General features: G+C 41.0%; 1 protein-coding gene across 1 annotated transcript in view; it reads right to left on the bottom strand.

Moving 5' to 3' along the window:
* dock1 (dedicator of cytokinesis 1) overlaps positions 1 to 22252 on the bottom strand; it is a 176055-nt gene that overhangs the window by 100275 nt on the left and 53528 nt on the right. The window contains exons 24-27 of the mRNA XM_083904018.1: positions 18242 to 18312; positions 14954 to 15060; positions 9689 to 9816; positions 4283 to 4378 (exon numbers count right to left, since the gene is read on the bottom strand). Of these exons, the coding sequence (XP_083760144.1) occupies positions 4283 to 4378; positions 9689 to 9816; positions 14954 to 15060; positions 18242 to 18312 (402 nt within the window). The remainder of the gene's footprint in view (positions 1 to 4282; positions 4379 to 9688; positions 9817 to 14953; positions 15061 to 18241; positions 18313 to 22252) is intronic.

Genomic DNA, 22252 nt, shown 5'->3' with positions numbered 1-22252 from the left:
TAATATGCAAAATATGAAAAATAAAAACTGACATCTACAGAGCTCACAAAGCATGAGGTGGACTGAGTGTCATTTGCAGAGCTGTTGCAGAGAAAACCTCAGAAACCAATGGGAAAACAAAGCCTCAACTATGTGCATGGTATCCAGGGATAAGGCAAACAAGCGTTGTTATTTGGGTGAACCAACCATGTGAAAACAAATTGGAGACCCTGCTTTCAAATGCACATAAAATCAGCCCTGCATCTCTTTTATGTAGCAGGGTGCCACAACACTAGAGCAGAATACAACCAAGGGAAAAGTAACCTGCATCTGATCCAAAGCTTACACTTATAAACCTCAATTTAGCCATCTCGGGTCTTTTTCCTGTGTGTCCATACACGGGTGTGCACCAGCCTGGCAATAGCTCAAACTAGCTACGAGGTGAGAGCATGAGGTAAACTGCGGACACAGCTATGAGTAGATGCCCCAGGGACGCAGTGTCATCCTCACACCAATGCTGAAGCTCCAGGAGCCAAAGCTGCTCGAGGGCAGCACTGTCCTCATTCTCTCACCCGTGTCCACAGGACTATCCTGCTGTATCCTGGCTTTATACGACACACCATTGGGACTAACGTCCATGCTGTGTTTTGTTTTGAAAACACATACATTCTGCTTTGGAAACTGAGTCTTTGGGGTAGTTTAAAAACGTTGCTGGATCTATTTTCATTTGAAAACACCAGAGCTGCGTTTTAGCAAAAATTGAGACCTTTGGAAACAATGATGCCATTATCCGCATTTACTCTGTGATTGGTTCTTATCAGCTGCGACAGTTTCAGTTTCACCTCGTCATCTATCTCATAATAAAAATCCTTTTACTTGTTTTTCACCCTTGTTGCTGCAGAGGACAGAATCGACTGGATGCAGACTGTTCTGATCTGAAAATGCCATTTTTTTTCAATGAAAACATAGTAGTATGAATGTAGCCCGAGGGTGCAAATACGTTGCTTCACATTGCACACCCCTTAACTACAGTCCATCACCTCGCAAGTCCTGACAGTTCTTGCACATTGTTGACAGCGAGCACACATCCAGCATGAGCTGTCACAGGGTCAATAAACCCCAGAGGACACTGTCAAAAGTTTCAGCCCAGGAGAGAGGAGAGGAGAGGTGCGTCAGTGAGGGATAAGTGAATGTTTGAAGCATTATAATGCAGTGGCATATCTCGCTATGCTCCTTTTCTGTAGGAGCGCTGCAGTTGTCTGAACAGCAGGAGAGAGAGGTGGAGAGCTGCAGAGATACAGAGGCAAGAGAAATAGCTGGACTGAATCAGATATTAAGATGGAAAGATAAAGAGGGTTAGTGACAGAGGGAGGCACAGGAGAGGATTGTGGTCTGATTTGATTTAATTGAGGTGGCAGTACACTGTATTCGGCGCATGAGCATGCAACAAATGAAGCGCAGCCAGTCAGCTCCACACCGTCTATCAATAGCACAGAAATTGTGTTCAATGCAGCTTTCCACTCCATTCCTTCTGCATTGTGAAGGACACAGGTATCCACATTTATTTGTCAAAACTACAGCTGTTAAAGGTACAATGATCCAATTTTAGGACTTTAAGGTATATCATAGCTACAACTTTGACGTGTAAGTAATTGCTAACGCTGTATAACTAAATGTTCAAAGGTCAGTAACATAACAGCATTTGTTTTGCTGGATTTTCGAAACGCAGCCTCCTGTCCATGTTTATCTACATCTACGGGACTGATCCAGAGCCTGAAACTAGCACAGGTAATAATCTTTCAAGGGCACAGAGGTAGAACTTGGTGATTTCACTGGTGGAAATGTATTCATAAGAACTCCTCTCCACCTGTGTGAGGGTGGACATGAATATCAATAAACGGCCTGCTGCAATGTACAACTGTGCTGTGTAGTCGACACTAACAGGAGTAGCACTGCGGTGACATCGCATAACTAAACCGAAGCCCCCAAGTTGTTACTGGGGCAACTCTCATCAGTATTCAGCATCATCGGGAGAAAGGGAAAACAGAGCGAGGAAGAGAGAGGCAGCGGCCAGAGTAGGACGTTAATGCATAAATCTAAATCTAAAGACGCTGCCACTCAGAAGAACAAGCTCAGTGGTTGGCAGCTGGGTTGTATGAGCGGCAGCGGACGATCTGCCTGCAGAGTATGTGACAGTACCCAGAGGCACCAACTGCAGGCCTCAGATTAGAATGCTACGACACCTTTAGCAGCACTATCTGGGTCTCATAGCTTTTAAAAATTCTCTCAAACCTTATTGATCATTAAATTATGATGTGGGGACGTGCTTCTAATGCAGCTTCTGCCCCAAACGCTGTAATGTATATAGCATTTTTTTAAGTAAAAGAGCCACACTGCTTTCAAAAAAAAAAAAGGACAAGGCTCAGATGCGACTTCTAATACCCAAGGTTTATAAGGACACTGGACGCAATGTTTAATATTACACAAGCACTTAGAAATGTCAAGGTAGTCAAAGTGCAGTACCTAGCTACAGAGACGGCAGCTTATGAAAGGCAGAGGTCAGTGGGGACAATAAAGGCCGGCTGCATACACAGCGGCACATATATACCGTACAAAGCGGGGTTAATGAAAGTCATAGGTAGGGCGGTTTCATTAACCAGCTCCATTCAGCAGCCACTGCTGGAAGCAGGAAACGCTATTCCACCTACACCACAGGTGGGGGAGGCAGAAACTGATGCACTTAATATAGTGGAAAGGAGAACAATGTGTTCTGTCGTGGCAATAGCTTTTTACACCAAGTGACTGACAAGTTCCATATCTGACATGCATGATCAAAACTGCGTTCAAACGGCAACACTCAAAACTCTGTGACAACGGGAAAAAGAAGACCAGGATTTGAATCTCTGACATGACAAAAGACCGCAACAGCTGGAGGTAGAGATTAAGCTGAGAAATGGGTCTTGATCCCTCCAGAAAGATCGCTAATAAGTAAAAAGGGGAGGTCACACTCAAAGCTCAACTTACAACAGTATTCATCCATGGTGCATGGTGCTAAGAGTTTGTGACCCTGTGGACCATATGCATTGATGGCACATGCTCCAAAATGGACAAAACACTGTTTTTGAATAATATAGAACGTGGGATCAGCTACATATGGGTGCAATGCCATGTACTTAGCCATGTATGTGTGACCAGAAGGAGTAAGCAACTCTCTGTGGACACAGAATGGGGAAAGTATGGTGAGGGTTTAGTACAAAAGGCTTGTGATCTATGTGATTAGCTTGGTGCATTGCTGCAATACTTCCACACAGTAGCCCAAGCATGCGAGTAAGAAAAAAAATAGAATGAAGGAGGGAATAAAACAGAATACAGGACAATGCACAGATGCATTGTTACTTAACATACAGTACATCCACACATGAAACCAAACATGAGATGATTAGTGTGTCTGGGAACCTGGGCTGGCTTTACTAAATCACCACCGGATGTGACTCAGAGACAGGTGATAAATGCAAAACACACAAGCCAAAACTATTATGAACAGTAACCTGACATGGGAGAATAAAGGAAGCTATATCAGCCAGTCAATATCAGAAGTCAGTATTTCACAGCGTTTCTCTCGCCCCCTTACATAATTGAAATTCAGAGAGAATCACTCTTTCATAGCTAAATTTAAATGTGCCCTGAAAATGCCCTTAGAGGAAGATCCTTCCTTATCGTAAAAACTTTAATAAAACCTGCATATGTTCATTACTCTCTTTAAAAGTTGCATTACGTGATACAAGCAGCTAAGCTGGATACAGATGGCAACACGACGCAATAGAAAGTCAAAGGACGCTGAAGCTGCTATACGTGACACTCATGAAAATGTATGAAAGGCAACCAGCGTATACACAGAGATGACTGATAAGTGCATTAATTGCTAACCTGCTTGAGTGAGTGTGATTAGGAGAGGGATGCTAAAGGCAGTAAAAATGCATGGGAGAGAGGGGGGGGATTTGATTGCAGCACAGAATATCAGAAATCTCCCAACGCATAAATGAGTAAACACACAAAAATGAAAAAAAGAAATGGCAAAAGGCACTACAACACAGACTGACACAAAAATAACTGGAGGAAGATGGGAGAAGATCAAAGCCCCAGTTTGACTGAGGTTGTTTGAGGTTGAGTGCATTCTGTCGATGCAGAATCTTTCTATAATGAAAGCTTTGGTTTGGAGTTGTAGTGAGGTGGTGAAAGTTAGGCTCATACAGGTAACTAGACCTCTAGAGAGTTGGGTGAAAAAAGCAGATGAATAACTTACAATGTGAGGGGAATCCCGGCCCATCGAGATAACCGTCCTGTTAACTGTCCTCAGCAGCTTCTCCATGATTATCTGCACATGCCACTGGGTTGGACCCTGCAAAACAAAAAGAAAAGACACACATCAATACAAACATAGGGACAAATATAGTCTGATACAGATATCACAAAAGTAACACATTTTTGTAGCTATTTAAAAGACATAAAACTGTGTAACAATTATAACTCATATTTAAAAGCATGCGATAGATAGGATTTTCGGATTGTATATTTTTATCTATCCAATACTCGATAAAGTGTTTTAGTCCAGTATCAGACAGATACTGAATATCATCTAATAATTCAGCATTATCAAAAGGAAAAATACAAATCCTGCAAAAACAAATACTTGTGCAACAGTATATGTGCACCATAATTTATGGACTATCAGCCACTACTTTTTTCACACGCTTTGAACCCTGTGGCCTATATAACAATGCGGCTGATCTATAGATTTTCACAGGCTAACGGCCTCCAGGGGGCGCTCTAGCCGGAAGCGCAACAGCGAGACAGACAGGTGGAAGAGATAATGCAGAAGAAGACACTAATAGCACTCCGAGTTGAGTGTGAGGCTTGGATGACCAGCGGCGAGAAATCACCAACGGGTTTTGAAAGCCTGGACTGCTGCGAGATGAAGAGAACGGCACATGCACAAATTCGCCTCGAGACGAAAGTGACAGAGAGCGACAACGAAAGAGAATGAGTGAAAGTGTCTGACGAAGTCATTCTGAGGCTTTTCAAGTCTGACACTGAAGAAGACGACTTTAGTGGTTTTAGTGTGCAGGAGGAAGATAGCGATCAATGACTTCTGGGCTGGCTGGAGGCTGGTTATTTGTTTTAACCAGCAGTGTTACTGCTGTGGCACTGCTGTGTTACAGGCACTTTTTTGAAAAATGCATTTATTTACAGTAATTAAACATTACAGTAGAAAAAAATATTTCTGTGTAAATATCTCATGTTACAACGTGGACAACTGCGGCTTGTGGACAAGTGCGGCTTAGTTGGTGTGGCTAATATTCAGGTGCGCTCAATAGTCCGGAAATTACGGTATGTCCTCTGGCACACAAGGTTGCATGGCAGGAAAGAAGTGAATGAGTTTTTCCAATTGCAGTTTACATAACTGCCTGTGCTAGAAAAGAAAAAAAAAACTTTTCATTCAAAAACGAGTGGATCAGCCAGTTTTACAAAATAACTTGATGAATGAGTCAAGGCTGAACCTTGAAATCATGGCTCTCAAAAACTGATAGTGATTTAGGTAGATTGCATTTGCATTTTGGATAAATGACAAAAATAATAATACTAATAACACTGCTTCTTCACTAACCTAGGGTTAAGGAAACAGAAATTGACTTACACGGTAAGTCAACCTAGGTTCAGGAAGAGGAAACACGTTTGCTGCACCACAGAAATAAGTGGCGACACATTTACTTGGACTTGCTTGTTAGTTTCTGTGAGCAGAGAGCTGTTTCTACTCCCTCCATGTGCCTGAGAGGGGGAGATCTTCTAAGCAAACAGAACTCTCAACCTACACTTTCAATAATTTATGCAGCTCTTTCTGAAGTTAACGAAACCTTGCAAGCACACACACAGACACAGACATGCACACTATCACACCGAGAGAGCAAGTGCTGGGGGGATAAACTATCTGAAGAGGGAGTTTCAGATATTGCCTTTGAGTGCAGCCAGTGTGACGCACATCTTTTCATGGAAACCCGTATGAGGTATGAGGGCTGTATGCAAAACCAGTGCACCAAGAAATAAGTATTTAAGGGAAAAATATACAATGATATGCTTAACACAGTTGTTTGATGACTCAAAACCTCTAATGGACACGAGCATCCACAGTATATTCTTTTATAGCTTTGCCCCTTTTCTAATCCACCATGCATACTCAAGTCAAAAGTAACGAGTGGTGCCTGAAAGATATGAAAATAGAGCAAGGCAGCGAGACGAAGCAGCAACACAAGAGGCAGAGAGACATGAAGTGTTGATGCCAGTGCACATGGGAGAGGTGTGTGTGATCGCTGAGAGTGAAGTGCACTCTCAGTATATGAGGCCAGGCAGTGATCAATGGCGAGGAGAGTCTGACAGATCCTCAGAGAGGACATCAAGGGACTCAGAACATAGAAGATTCTAGCAACTGATCTACACAACGAGGATCGAATTCTGGTAATCAATTTACACTTGTTCTCATCTTCTCTTGTTTGCTCATTTCTCTGTTTTCTGTTTGGGATTGAGAACAGTGGATTAAATAGTTCTCACTCTCTGCTCACTGTTTTGGTAATAATGGGTGAGACCTACAGGAGAGTTTGCATAAGATCACATAATTAAGCTTTTTCTGGAAAATTGAGGCCATTGTAGAAGTCTTTTTTTGCTGTGATTTGTTCATTCATCTGTATTAAAAAACAATTAATACATGAATAATTTTAGGCACAGCCCCTTGAAAGACAACATTGAGGGTTATGGGTAATTCAGATTTTCTTAGATGATAAAAACAATGAATGAATTGTTTGGAACAAAAAATATCATGTTAATTGATTGATTGAATAGATGTAAAAAGATGTCAGAATTAGTAACACAGACGTATGCAAGTTTCCTCTGCTCACGCTTCCCTTCTACAAGGATGTCAGGGAATAAGGTGGCCGTCACATAATATACAGTTAGGTCCATAAATATTTGGACATCGACACAGTTCTCTTTATTTTGGCTCTATGCACCACTACAATGGATTTGAAATGAAACACACAAGATGTGCTTTAACTGTACACGATCAGCTTTAATTTGAGCATTATATCCAAATCAAGTGAACAGTGTAGGAATTACAACACTTTCTATATGTGCCTCCCACTTTTTAGGGGACCAAAGGTAATTGGACAAACTAAACAATCATAAATCAAACTTTCATTGTTTAATACTTGGTTACAAATCCTTTGCAGTCAATTCTAGCCTGAAGTCTGGAAGGCATAGACATCACCAGACACTGGGTTTCATCCCTGGTGATGCTCAGTCAGGCCTCTACTGACACGGCCTTTAGTTCCTGCTTGTTCTTGGGGCATTTTCCCTTCATTTTGGTCTTCAACAAGTGAAATGCGTGCTCAATCAGATTCAGGTCAGGTGATTGACTGATCACATTCCATATTTGCCTTAAAAAACTCGTTGGTTGCTTTTGCAGTATGCTTTGGGTCATTGTCCATCTGCACTGTGAAGCGCCGTCCAATGAGTTCTGAAGCATTTGGCTGAATATGAGCAGATAATATTGTTGGAAACACTTCAGAATTCATCCTGCTACTTTTGTCAGCAGTTACATCATCAATAAATACAAGGGAACCAGTTCCATTGGCAGCCATACATGCCCACGCCATGACACTACCACCACCATGCTTCACTGTTGAGATGGTATGTTGTGGATCATGAGCAGTTCCTTTCCTTCTCCACACTCATCTCTTCCCATCACTGTGGTACAAGTTGATCTTGGTCTCATCCGTCCAGAGGATGTTCTTCCAGAATTGAAACGGCTTTTTTAGGTGTTGTTTGGCAAATACTAATCTTGTCTTCCTGTTTTTGAGGCTCACCAATGGTTTCCATCTTGTGGTGAACCCTCTGTATTCACTCTGGTGAAGTCTTCTTTTGATTGTTGACTTTGAAACACAAACACCGACCTCCTGGAGAGTGTTTTTGATCCGGCCAACTGTTGTGAAGGGCTTTTTCTTCACCAGGGTAAGAATTCTTCTGTCGTCCACCACAGTGGTTTTCTGTGGTCTTCCAGGTCCTTTGGTGTTGCTGAGCTCACCAGTGCATCTTTTTAAGAGTGTTCCAAACAGTTGATTTGGCCGCACCTAATGTTTTTGCTATTTCTCTGATGGGTTTGTTTTGATTTTTCAGCCTAATGACGGCTTGCTTCACTGACAGTGACAGCTCCTTGGATTTCATATAGAAATAACAGCAACAGATTCAAAATGAAAATGTCACTCCTGGAATCAACTCCAGAACTTTTACCTGTGTCATTGAAGATGAAATAATGGCCCACAATTGTCTATGAAATAGCTTTTCAGTCAATTGTCCAATTACTTTTGATCCCCTAAAAAGTGGGAGGCACATATAGAAAGTGTTGTAATTCCTACACCGTTCACTTGATTTGGATGTAAATGCCCTCAAATTAAAGCTGAAAGTGTGCAGTTAAAGCACATCTTGTTCGTTTCATCTCAAATCCATTGTAGTGGTGTTTACAGCCAACATAAAGAGAACTGTGTCGATGTCCAAATATTTATGGACCTAACTGTATATTGAAATTTTTTTAATATACAGTTACAGTTTTATTTTTTCTTCATTTGCATCTGTAATGGCAAATTTAATGTCTTTGTTTTAGAGCTACAGTTGCCCAACACCCCATTCCGAAGATACCAGGTCGTTTTGTTTATTCAAATAAGAATGTCTCGACTTAACTTGCACCTAACTACAACATCCGCGGGATACCTCTGTGGGGAGTCGGCCCCGATACCTGCAGTAGACAAAGGGGTGTGAAGGCACGGCCTGGCGGGGCAGACCCCTTCCCAGACAAAGAGATCTGAAAGGGGTGTTCATCAGGTATGAATGTATAGGTCTCGCCATGTTCTGGGTCTTTCTCCAGCTACGACCACTCGTGTGTAGATTGACCTTTTCTTTGCAAAGAAAATTAAACCTTGTCAGCCAGCAGAAATCTCGCTTTCATTCTTCACCAGCAGCAGAGCATTTCCACAACACATCGCAAGCACCCTCTTCAAAATGCAAGGCACAATGTCTGGCTGGTTTATCTCTCCAGACTGCTGTAGAAACATGGAGGCACAACATGGCAGCCTCCGTAAACCAAGGGCCTCACCTAAAGTACATTAAGGGCTTATTCTTAAGCTACAAAAACCAAAGTATTTTTTATTAAAAAGCAATTATACACTAAAAGAAACATCCATCCATCCATCATCTATCGCTTTATCCTCCACCAGAGAGTCTTGGGGGGTGCTGTGCTCATCTCAGCTGACATACTTATGGATAATATATTACATTTCTGCCAACGAACCCTCTTAAATGTTACACATTGGATCTTTAAGTCAGAACACACAATGTTCTGTGTCTAAAAGGAGTCCTCACTCCTTCAGAGATCGTTGCCACATTCATGCTGTTGAAGATGATTTCTAGCAACTTTGAGCAACAGATGGATTATGAAAAATAGCTTGAAAATCTGCTCCTCTAGGGACATGTGGAGCATCCAAGCTAACTAACAGCACAGCGTTTAGTTAAATAGCCTCAGTCAAAACATGTCTTTTCCTCATGGTGTGACTATTCCCCTGTTACTGTTTAGCCCAGAGAGAAGCAAAAGGAGAGCTGTGTCCCTTACCACATCCTTCCTGTAGAGCACCTCCAGGATGTCACTGAGCAGCTGGCAGCAAGCCTTCAGCTCCTCTCGCTTCTCCAGGTGGAACTTCAGCTGCTCTGTCATCAGCGGCAGGAGGATCTCACGACAGTCTGCGGGGACCAAGGCAAATACACACGTTCACAATTCAACACAAAGAGCAGATGATAGATTGCACAAGGCAGCGCAGCATATGTTCTCGACACAGTGTGGATCTGGAAGCATGCATCTTCTTAATAGCTTCCTCACAGCTCAGAGGATTAAATTAAAACAATGTACATAATGAACATATTTATTAAAATGACTGGGACATGGGCTCCAAAGGTCCCTGGGAACAGACAAAGAAAGCACAATTTACTTGTAATATTAGGGAGGAAAAGTCTGACCCAAGAGACCTTAATCAAAACATCCAATCTGTTACTGCCCCACCAGGAAAAACATGTAGCTGTTGTGAACTGGTGTGAAAATCAATCAATTTCAATAATTACAGTAATACAATTAACAACAACATTTAATCTATTCTTTGAGATGTGGAGATGTCATATACATAGTTATATTTCCACATAATTAAATTTGGTTGGTAATTGGACATGGAAGATATAGACAATACATGGGAAAGAAACTAAGGCAGTCTAACATAAATACCATATTTTTTATGAAACTATCCGATTCAGTGTCTTCATGGCAAGGTGCAGTTTAGCTGATTCAATACGAAGATGGAGGAGTAACTGTTTTGTTGGTAAATCCATTTATTGACATGGAGAATACGGGCCCTTCAGAACAAGAACATGTCGCTGAGTGACAGTATCACCAGTTCTGCAGCAGACTGCAGGGAGAGCAGTGCTCTTCAAATAACAACTGCTATAATGACAAGGTGGAGAGAGATGCTGTGGCTATAAATGGTCAGCCAACAACAGATTTCAATTCAAAAATCAATAAAAATGTCTTGGCTCCACAGATAATGTTACAGCTTTAATTAGCTCAATGAAGCACACACAACACACTGTTCAAGGCTGAACGACAAACAACATTCTGGGATGTTGCATATGAATAAGTTCTCCAATCCTTTTGTTGAGTTACTACATGTGAAGCTGAGCAAGAGGGAATGATTTCTTGCAAACAGATTGGGAAAGTAAAAGTCAATACTTTCCTCTCCACATACAACAGCTGAATCTCTTCAAAAGCTGCTTCAATTTTACTTTCAACAGAAACTGCAATCAACTGATGCGGAGAAAATGATGAGGCCATGTGATGAAAAGGTAATGAATGTATTATGCAACAATGAACAATCAAACAAATAAAGACTACAGTAAAAATCTAAAAAGTAATTTTTAATGACTCACTGATGCATAGATGAGTGAAGCAATTACACCGTTATTATCGTCTAGCAAAGCTTGCATAGCTGCGAACCTCCTTTTGAATAACCTTTAATAATCCCAGTGTAAAAATAATTACAGAGGAGCTCAAATAAATAGAGATTCCACATGAAATCAAAACCCACCTGCTCAAAATAGCCTTCTACTCCATTATCTGTTTACTGTTTCGTCCTACTGTGTCTGTGTTTTATTGTGGTTTGTTTTTGTAAAGTGTCCTTGAGTGTTGGAAAGGCTCTGACAAATAAAATGCATTATGATTGTAATCCTTGTTTTGCAATTTATATTGGAGAGATTATTGCAATGAGTGTGTTTGTCATGGCAGTAAAAAGGAACTTAAGGGACAGGAAATGACATCAGCCACAGAGGCTACTTGGCGTTAACAGCAGTTAGCATTTGCAAAAGTGATCATTTGCAGGCTCTAGCAGGCACATTGCTGTCATATATAACATGTATCCACTGGGCAGATAATTCCTCTGAGGCTGGAAGTTTGTGTAGAACTCTGTGCTGCACTGTGGAGCCAAGAATAGAACTTTTTGCGGACTTCGCAGACTTCCGGTTTTCGGATGCCGTTGCCCTCGTCAGCACTCGCTTTTTTTACGGACAAGCGGAGCTCCGCGGGACAACAATTCCATAAATTTAGCGTCTTGTGACGGCCCAAGGAGCGCGGAAGTCAACATTGCGTGTTTTATCTCCTGTGCTTAGACTGAGGAGGAACACAAAAACATGAGGGAGTCATCTTTTTTCACACTTTGGTGACTGGTAGGACCTCCAGAGTCCCAAATGAAAATCAAAATATCAAAGTATTAAAATAATTAAAAAGATGATTTTGCATAATATGGGACCTTTAAAGATACCTTAGGACCAGAGCTCATCAGGGTCAAGAATATTCTTCTCTGAGCACTAAAACTTGATAAGAAAAAAAAAAAACTTGCTGAAACTAATTAGGATTTATCTTAATCCATCCAATGATCTTTAAGGTATTTAACGAGTCCCTCAGGTGTGCCTTTACGGATGAAAAATTAAAATTTTATTGAAAACTATTTCCGTTTTGAACATCTTTCTGTGCCTGACAGCAATACAGTGGGAAGTGGGAAAGCTGCTCTACATTGATATACACGGTAAAGCTTTCACTTTTTCACAAAAACTTGACAAGAAATGGTATGAATATTAAAAGTCCTGTCACAGGTTAGCTCACCCTGACACAAAAACGCAACCATGACATTGGTGTTGTGCAATAGAGCACAAAAACTAGATTTGTGCTTTAAGGGGAAAATGTATGTTTTTACAAGTGTGTGCAATTTTTCTGGCGTAAACACTGACTTTGTCAGGACCAGCAGTCCTCATGGGGTCTTAGATTTGACTGAGACATACGAGCACAAACATATTGCACGTACAATCTTTCACTCACACACACTAGTTGCAGGGTGGGAGTGGGCCAAGCAGACTGGAACTATCAAGCTTGGCCATGAGTGCTCTCTCCTCAAACTTCCAGTGCAGATCTTGGAATGCTACAGTGCTTTTGCCCTTTAACACAGACCAGGAGAGCAGCTGACATATTTGTTCTCTTCCAGTGAGCCCATTTGCAAGTGATTTATGCATCACCGTCCCACTCGCTCCTTTCATATCATCAACAGTGAAGGTGACACGGCGTTGTGCCTCCAAAATGAAAAACAAAAACACTTCAATTTTTTTCCCCGAGTTCATTAGGCTTTCACAACTGCAGCAGAGAATTATGCGTGCACGCCAAAGAAAGTCGAGGAGTGGCATTTAAACTACAATATATCGAGGAGGAACCCATGGTGGAGGGGATGTCATCTTGTTCTCTGAGGACGAAAAAAAAAGTGCTATTTTAGGACATGCTATCGCACAGAAACGACCACTATATTAATCACTCTGCAGCCTCCAGGAAAGAACATCAGTGAGCACCTTCAATGAATGTTGATGAAGACATTCTAAACTGAGGGTTGACTAACAAGAAAAAAAATTGTCTTTCTGGATAATTATTTGCTTCAAGCCTTTAAGTGTATATGATAACCTTTTATGGAGATCGGAGAGACACGTAGCTATGCTAAATCAGAACAACTGCTATATGTCACAGCACTTGTCAATGTTGCACTTAACCCAGGCAGCCAATCAGAGTCAACCAAGAGGCGGGCCTTACTGCTTGCACATTTGATGGGCAATGAAAATGCATGAAAACGCCCGACTTTCTCATTTAAAAACCCTGTCACATCATATAAATACACGTTTACAGCAGCAGGAGGAACAGCCACGTTAAAGCCACATCATAGTCAATTTCATCTTTAAGCATTCTCCATCGCTGTTTTCCTACATTTTGGAAACAAATATTTACTTCAAATACTACAAGAGATGTTCACAACTGAGCAGTTGGGCCCTTCCACATCCACATGACAGCAACAAGTACTGCTGCTGATTAGTAAGCCACTCGCAAGCATCGGAGAGGCTTGCTTGTCCACAGTTACATAAACAGATCAATAGTAATGACCGAAGGACCACGCACTGAGCATTGTCCTTCAGTGGATACTCAACTAAGTGGCCAAACAGCAATCACATAGTTGTACTGTATTTTGGCACTAGATCATTAAGCAGCCCATTGTCAAGAGGAAATGGGCTTGTAACCGAGGGGCTGGTGTGCCCCCGAGCAAGGCACCCAATCCCCTATGGCTCCCCCGGGCCCATTACATATGTGTTATAAAAATGGGTTAAATACAGAGGACAAATTCACTATCACTAATTGGTGTTGAAGGGAAATACCTATGTATACTGTGCTCAATATAATATATACAGTTTTAATGTCATCATATTGTTTACCCATTTATGATGAACTGCACATCTGCTATTGGCAAGTACAGAGCAACTATGCAAGTGGATAATTGTTGTCCATGGCCCTTACATTGCTTTGGGGGTAAATAACGGTTGCTGTTTTACTGGGTTAGAAATGTTGCATTTAATTGAGAACAACAGGGCGTAGTGTGAGTGTGTCCGTATCGCGACTAACACGGCATCAGGAGACTGTTGCCTCCTGCAAAATGCTTGGCCCTGGACTGTCACTGCAGCAGGGCCTTGGCTGCAGTTTGCTGCAGGCTAGCATGGCTGTGGGAACTAAGCTAGAGTTCCTCATCTCCATCCCTGCACCTCATATTTAACATTACTACAACGTGGCCAAAAACATAGCATGGTATGTGGTCCAAAGAGCGTTGCAAATGTGTGAGACAAATAGGAAAATAAAAAAATAAATAAAAAGACAAACACATTTAAAGGAAAAGGTGTTTACAAGTAAAAACATCGAATAAAGTAACAATGGAGACTTAAACTCACTGGGCAGACAGGAATACTGATATTCTTATACAGACAAGGCCAGAGGATTTTAGCAGTGGGGATGCTTTTCATCTCTCAGATAACAAGAGGGTTTTCCACAACACCTCACCAGTGACCTTTATTGTGGGCTCACGCTGGGCTGCCGAGGGGGAGCAGGTGGTGCGTGTGATTGCCTATATTCACCGTGAGTGAAGGTGCATACGGCAAAGAACAGTGACTACAGTTTGTGTGTGCTTGTTTTCGCTAGCACTTAAGGCCTTTCCTGGCATAAACACTGACTTTCACAGGGCCAGTGGTCCTCATGGGGAACAAAACCTGCTTCTAATGAGGCAGGACCTATAATTTCTGAAGAACTGGTTAAGTCTAGGGCTAAGATTTGAATTGTGTTTAGGTTAAGGTTAGGGTTAGCCATTAACTTGTTATGGTTAAGGCTAGGATAACACATCGTTTAGGCAGTCCAAATGAATGGAAGTCAATGCAGTGTCCTGAGAAGAATGGCTGCACAAACCCTGCGTGTGTATCTGCATGTTCTCACCATGATGCGTAAAGAGATCACTGTGGACAATGTCAATCAGACAGTCGAGCTTCTGCTTCACCAGACGACCCAGAGGAACTTTTAAGATGAACTCGGTGAAAAGCTTGCTGTGGAGACAGAGAGAGAAACAATAAAGACAAAAAGGTCAAACTCATCAGGCATCCTGGATTAGTTGACTGTGTCTGAGCAATCATCCAAAACACAATTAAAGGCTCTACAAACCACACGAGAACTTGTCAGATATTAAAGCTGGAGTTGGAGAAGAAAATACAGCATGAGAAAATTAAGATTTGTCAACTGACCCCAGAGAAACAGGCTTTGAATGCACTCTGACACTAGCTTCTCGTCAGGTATAAGATTATGCTACAGTAGTCTCTCTAGAAAACATCCGCAGAGAATACATTACATTTTAAAATTTGCTCAGTGGTTATAGAGATTATCAATTACAATGCAACTGTTTCTACTGCTGATGAGGGCCATTCCATGTGGCCCGAAATGTGTGACAAATATCCAGCAAGATGTAAGTACCTTCAGATAACAGAACATGAATACAGGCAGAAGAGAAAATTAAAAATGTAAAGGACTTATATTATACCTGATTTCTACAAGCTTAACTAGTTCCCTGGTGTCCTAATGAACATGTCTGTGACATGCTTTGGTCAGAATACCATAAGAAGGAAGCACCACAGAAGTTCAATCAGCCTGCCAAAACAGCCCTGTTCAGAACGCTCGATTTAGTAAACTTAAGGGACAGGAAATGACATCAGCCACAGAGGCTTCTGGGAGCTACGGCACATTGCAGTCATATAAACATGTATCCACTGGACAGATAAATCCTCTGAGGCTGAAAGTTTGTGTAGGACTCTGTGCTGCACTGTGGAGCCATGAATAGAACTTTTCGCAGACTTCACAGACTTCCGGTTTTCTGTTACCGTTGCCCTCACCAGCTCTCTAACGTGTTTTTACGGACAAAACGGAACTCTGCAAGACAACAATTCCAGGAATTTAACGCATTGTGACGTCCCAGTGAGCGCGGAAGTCAACATCGCGTGTTTTATCTCCTGTACTTCCACAAAAACATGAGTGAGTCATCTATTTTCACACTTTGCCGACTGAAAGGACCTCCAGAGTCCAAAATATAAGGATTACAATTTTTAAAATGTTGATTTTGAATATTATGGGACCTTTAAGGTGATGATAAATCAAAAATATAAAAAGTCATAATTTCACTACTTGATAATTGTGTCCAGTTCACACTGAGGAGAATCTCTACAAATGCTGAATTAAATTTAGGGGAAAGGTGAGAAAAACAGAATCAGTGGAAGGACTGAGGGAAATGAGGGATAGAATGGGCGAGTTGAATAGCTGTCTTTTCACACCTCAGAGAGGACACATCCCTCTCCTCCTGTTGTAGCAGAGGCCAGACACAAAAAAATTGGTGGTCTTGTGTGGCTGAACTCTGCTGAACTCTGCTGTGGAAATGGCAGCTTAGCAAATGGAGAAGGAGGAGTGCTTGCAAATAATATGCACATTTCAAAGCCTTGAAAATACCCACATGTATTAGCATTTCTTTAAATATGTCCAAGTGTTTGAAGGGAGGAAGGTGTTGTTAAAATTTGTAAAACAACAGGTGTAGCAGAAATGAATAGATTCTGGTTGGCATCTCTCTTTCTTGAAATGTATTTGGTAACTAAATGGTAGGAATTGTATTTCTACCAACAAGCATCAGACTCAATATGGATCACAGACCAGGAGAGCACTATTGAAGGAATATGTTGGGCTGAGCAAAAATATTTACAGAGGATAAAATGTTCGACCTGAACATGAAGAAAATGATCTGAAGAGTCATTAAGAGCAGACAAGTTAACTCAAGTTCAGACAAAATGTCTTCATAAATAAAAAGGATTTAAAAAAGGGATGAAGGGCACAGTCACATCGCTTCAAGAATGGTTTGGAAAACTAAATGTTTGGTTAATGGATTATTTAGATTTATAGCATGTTGATTTATATGTGTACAAAAAAGTCATTTTGATCAAGGGCGGATCGTTAAATTTTATGTTCCGTTTTGTTACTTTTAGTACCTCAATAGTAAAGCATTTATTAAAGCGCTACAGTACATCAGGCAATAGATGATGGGGATGGACGGTAGACAAGATTAACTGAAATGGACACTTGAGTAAAGCATTCAATTGGTCTCCAAGGCGATCAGAGCCTCTTTCACCAGCGCTCAGCACACTACAGCTAGTGAATGCTGAGTTATTGGATACAACAATCCAGAAGGTAGGGAGCTAGACAAAGGCATAAACATTCATTCTTAGTCTTACCAGAGGCACAATATCCCATTAAGATGTTGGTCCTAACTAAATTTTCATCCTGGCATACGTATACTTAAAAATAAAAAGCAATTCAATTGCTAATTTTATTCACAGTCAATGAACATTTGAGAATAATGTGTACATTTTCTATTCAGTTGTTTTGACAGCAACACTCCCCTCTGAAAGTAAGAGTCAGGTGACAAATTAAGTGTCTTCTTTCCCCTTTAAGAGTCTTAATAAAATGGTGAGCCTCTTAAAACTATCGAAACGTACAGCATGCATCTTGATATTGGCCTATGTCCTAATTAAACGGCTGCATCATTTGGAGGCTTCATTTGACAACAGATCACATTAGAGCAGAGTGATTGGGCTGTCCCATTTCAAAGGCTTCTTTAAATGCAGCCAGGAAATGTTTCTTTTTTTTTATTGCCAAGCAGTGAAGGACCCTGTGGGTCCATTCTTGTCAGGGATACCAATACCAAGATCTATTTCATACCACTGATGATTCACTTCGCAAAAAGAATACGGCAGCAAAAACCACAGGCAGGGAAGAAAACTAGCTCAAGGAAATATATGTACAGCTATGCAGGCGGCAGAAATTGGCCAAGGGTGCAAGAGGTACTGTGAACATCAACAACCAAGACCAGAGAATGCAACCCCTGAATTGAGACACCACTGAAGTCTCTGGTACTAAAGAGACAAACACCCTTCTTCCATAAACGTTTCCATGATATGGTGTTTTGATGATGATTGAGTCAAAATATTACATGCAGAGAGTATTATTTAAATCATTTTTTTCCCAACCATTCAGCATACCTCCAGCTGTATGTGCAGTTATCTGTGGATAATTAGCTCATGGAGAAGTGGGCCAGATATGACCATATACGTCTTTCTTTCAGATTATAACCGTTTATACAGGTGTAATTTAAACGACAACAAAAGTGGGCGAATAATGTTGTGCGTCATATGTTACCTTAGTTCTTTGGGATCGAAGACCAGCTTGACATCGTTGACGATGGTTGGAATGTATTTCAGTGCAGCGCCCTTTCGCAAAAAAAACAAAACATAGTACATAAAAAACATACATAAAATGATTAATTCCTTACTCAATTAGTTCAGGAATAAATTGATTCTGAGGTAATCGTATCATGTAATACCACTGAAAGGTGGGAAATGAGTGTTGTTGCATCGTGTGCAGTAAAGTGTGTTTAGTAGCTTCATTAAGCTCATTCATTGTCCGTCGTCTGTTAAATTCATGGGAGCAGTTAAACGGCTGATGACAGGATATTTCTAATGAACAACACATATGGCGTGTCAATCTGCTGTGTTTGTATCAAACTATGATTGGCTTCATTAATAACTAAGGACTAATCAGATGAAGTCACAAAACAGCTACTAAAGCTTAAATCCTATAGCGTCTAGGCGTCTTCATTCATTTCATTCAATCTACTTGAGGGCAGAGAATGCTGTTGAGACTCCTGATAAATAAACTGGGACACCAAAAAATTGACCACTTTTAATGAAACTTTGATGGACTAAATCAACAAAGAGGACCTACATTTGCCTATCAGTACTATAATTAAGTAATTAAGTGCTTCCAAGCGGTGTCTGATTACAGAGCCGACCAATAAAAACGGAAGTTATTAACCAAGTCTACAATGACTGCTGCTAAACACCGACCAAAGAGGGTCGGGGTGTTTATACAACATCTGTGGAAAGTGGCAGCAGTGACAATCATTCTCATTAAGGCTGATTGGACAAAAACACCTGCAACAATCCTACTGTTTGTGATTGTGCATTGTTTATTAGTGGAGGTAAACTATGTGACAGGTAATTAGGAATGTTTCAATGGGAGACGAAGGGTTGTTTTTGACTTCACAAGATAAGACATCTGCGTGTGCACCAGCATAGATTGAAGACATTCAGTTAAATGCTATGTTTTTGCTTTGATTTTCCAAGAAAAAAAGAGGTGGCTGTGACCTCCAAATAAACTCCTTGCTTTAATCTTCTTTCATCTTATTAGATATTTTTAGTATGCATAGCTCAACAACTTCCACACCACTCTGTACCGTAGTCAGAGAGAGTTAGGGAGAGTGGAACATGCATTTCAAAGATGCTGTTTGACTTTGATTTGTATAGAAAACCTGGCACTTTCTGATGAAAAGCCAACTCCTTCTGTTTACCCGTTAAAGAGGCCATTTGAGCAGAATGTCTCCCCCCCCCAGTCTGTTCTAAGCAACAACCAAGTTCCCACCTGTTGTGTGAAAAGGCTGTATTGTGTGAAGTGTCAAATCTCAGTGGAGTTGTGTTGCTGGGTCGTGTCTCCTGCTCTTCCGTGTGCCTCTCTGTCACCAGAGGGTTGTGTTTCTGTGCGTACATTTATCAAAGCTTTCTTTTTAAATGCAGGGAGGTTCGCGCAGATGTTCGCGAGGTATGATGGGACTGCTCATTAGCTTTCACCTGTCACTGTGCTTTCACATGGGTGGACTTGGGAAGAAACCAGGGTTTCTCGCCTTCATGCCCGTTCCTCAAGATCAGTTTTTAATTTACCGACATTAAGGCTAATATCTCACCCAATTACACAGCAACTGACTCCTAATTGACTCCTGAGCTTCTCCTATGGTTGAGCGTGCACATGGATCTACTGTAGGTGCACCAAGGTGCATGAACCCTGTGATAATGTTATCTTTTAAAAGCATAGGTGTGTGTGTATGTGAGCGAGTGTGTATCAGCACAATAGTAAAAATGCTTAAGTAAACATAGTTTGGTGTCAAGGACAATCAAATGCAAAACTCAACTCACGAGAGGAAGACAGTGAGAATGAAATACCTTAAAGAGCAGCTAAAGAGCAGAAGGCCAGAGGAGCCCCACACCACAGGACAGTCAAGGTCAGAGTGAGAAGGAGAGAGGGGGAAAAACACAAACACACAAATACAAGCACAGACAAACATGAGAAATTGATAGAGGACAAACAGACAATGTGTGGACGGGAGATAAACCTGAGGGTGGCACAACAAACGCCTCAACATATTAAGAGATCAGATCAATTACAAGCACATGTTGCCAACAAGAAACCTCAACAAATGCACTCCTACTGAGGAGTTTAGCTTCTATAAGTTTTCTGTAACACACCAGATAATCAGGGTGCACCGACAAATAGTGGAATGTAGTCCACAATTTGTCAAACTGTGTATTGTTACCAAGACTGGGCGGTATACCAAGTTTGTAAATTATTCCAATATATTGTCAATCGCAGTATAAAATTACACAATATCGTTTATACCATCGCTCACATTTGCATCTTTTCAGAGACAAGAAGAGCAAATTCTACTCCAGGCGGAACAGATGGGAGCACGAGCGAGCGCTGAAGGATTTTTATTGGAGTGAGGGAAAAAATAACGCGAGTGGCACGCTCACAATGTCTCAAGCACTTTTGAGGAAGAAGAGGATGAGGAAGCACCTGTGCTCTCACAGCTCCAAGTGGAAGAAGACAATAGTTTTACACTAACTAGCACCCAATCTTTCATGTATTTGTAACTACTGCCAAATGATTAGCAGCAATAAAACCCCAACTGTTCATTAACGTCATTACAATTGTGTTGAATGCTGAATCACAGCCAGTTGTCGAGCTCTGATTCACTCAGCTCCTCCCCATCACCCCCGTACACACTGACACACGCCAGTACACGACACATTAAGTGTCTGACAGCGTTTACCACGTGACTGGAAGTCACATAACGGCTAGAAAATCTCAGCTGAATACCGGGATATATGGTATATTGCTTATCACAATATTCTGATATATGATTTTTAGCCCGTATTGCCCAGCCCTAATTGGTACCAATACATAACATGTTTTTTTTTCCCCTAGTCAATAAAAAATATGTCAGGCTTCTTAGATGTGCCACCATTGTGCAAAAACAGCAACAACATGTTTGATTCTCATCCACTACAGATACAAATGAATCTAAAGCTTAAAAGTATGAGGGCCCAATCTTAAATAAACAGTTGGAACATTTTGAATGAATAAGTATTTGCTTTCAAGGTGAGAGTAAGATGAGGGGATCAAAACTATGCCCATGTTTGTGCAGTCAACACTGCACAGTGCTAAGGCTTAGCTAAGCATCAAGAATAGAAACAGGGGCTTTATCCAAAGGTAGAAACAGATCCCTGCATAATATGTACATATCCTGTTTCCTTAAGTCACTAATTCATTCACTTTCCAATGATAACAATAATACTAATTTTATTATATAATATAATATAATATAAGTGAAATGTCTGTTTGTACACACCAATCTAATGAGTAAATACATGAGACACAAAGTGTTAATGAGGGCAGGTTTATGGCTAACATATTACATTAACCTAATATTAACATATTATATAAACATAATATTTATCAAACATGACTGCTGTGTTGATCTCCTCATCCAAATCTGGGCAAGAAAGCAAAAATAAATCATATTTCCAAGATTTTTGAAATATTCCTTTAATCCTTCTAATTAAGGAACATCATTTGTACGACTACGGTCACATGGGAAGTAAATGTGAGGAGGAAAATATGAACAGAGATGTGACAAAGGTGAAGGGAAGAAGCATAAAAGACATAAAGAGCATCATTGAGCACAAAAGGGACTTTTGATATGTAGGTGTTAAAAGCTGTTATATTAAGGCCTGCACATACTCGGCGAGAACAGAGACATTTTTCCCCCTTCCAGGTCTGCGAGAAAACAATGACCTCATTCTTTTCTCGCAGCTTGTTCTCGACACATCATCTGGGCAGAACTTTTTTTCTCGTGTGGTGTCTTTTGTAACTTTGTTCTTGTTGTTGCCACCTCGAGAAAACAAACAGGTTTCTCTGTTCTTGCGGAGTATGTACAGGCCTTTAGTCTACATCTAAAGACGCATGTATCTCCAATTACAGAGTACGGCATCCAAAGCAAATCACAGCAGATTTATTTACTCTTCACACAACAGAAGC

The sequence above is a fragment of the Microchirus variegatus genome, assembly GCF_963457635.1.
Source record: "Microchirus variegatus genome assembly, chromosome: 17".
NCBI lineage: Eukaryota > Metazoa > Chordata > Actinopteri > Pleuronectiformes > Soleidae > Microchirus > Microchirus variegatus.
This window is presented reverse-complemented; position numbering and strand designations above follow the sequence as displayed.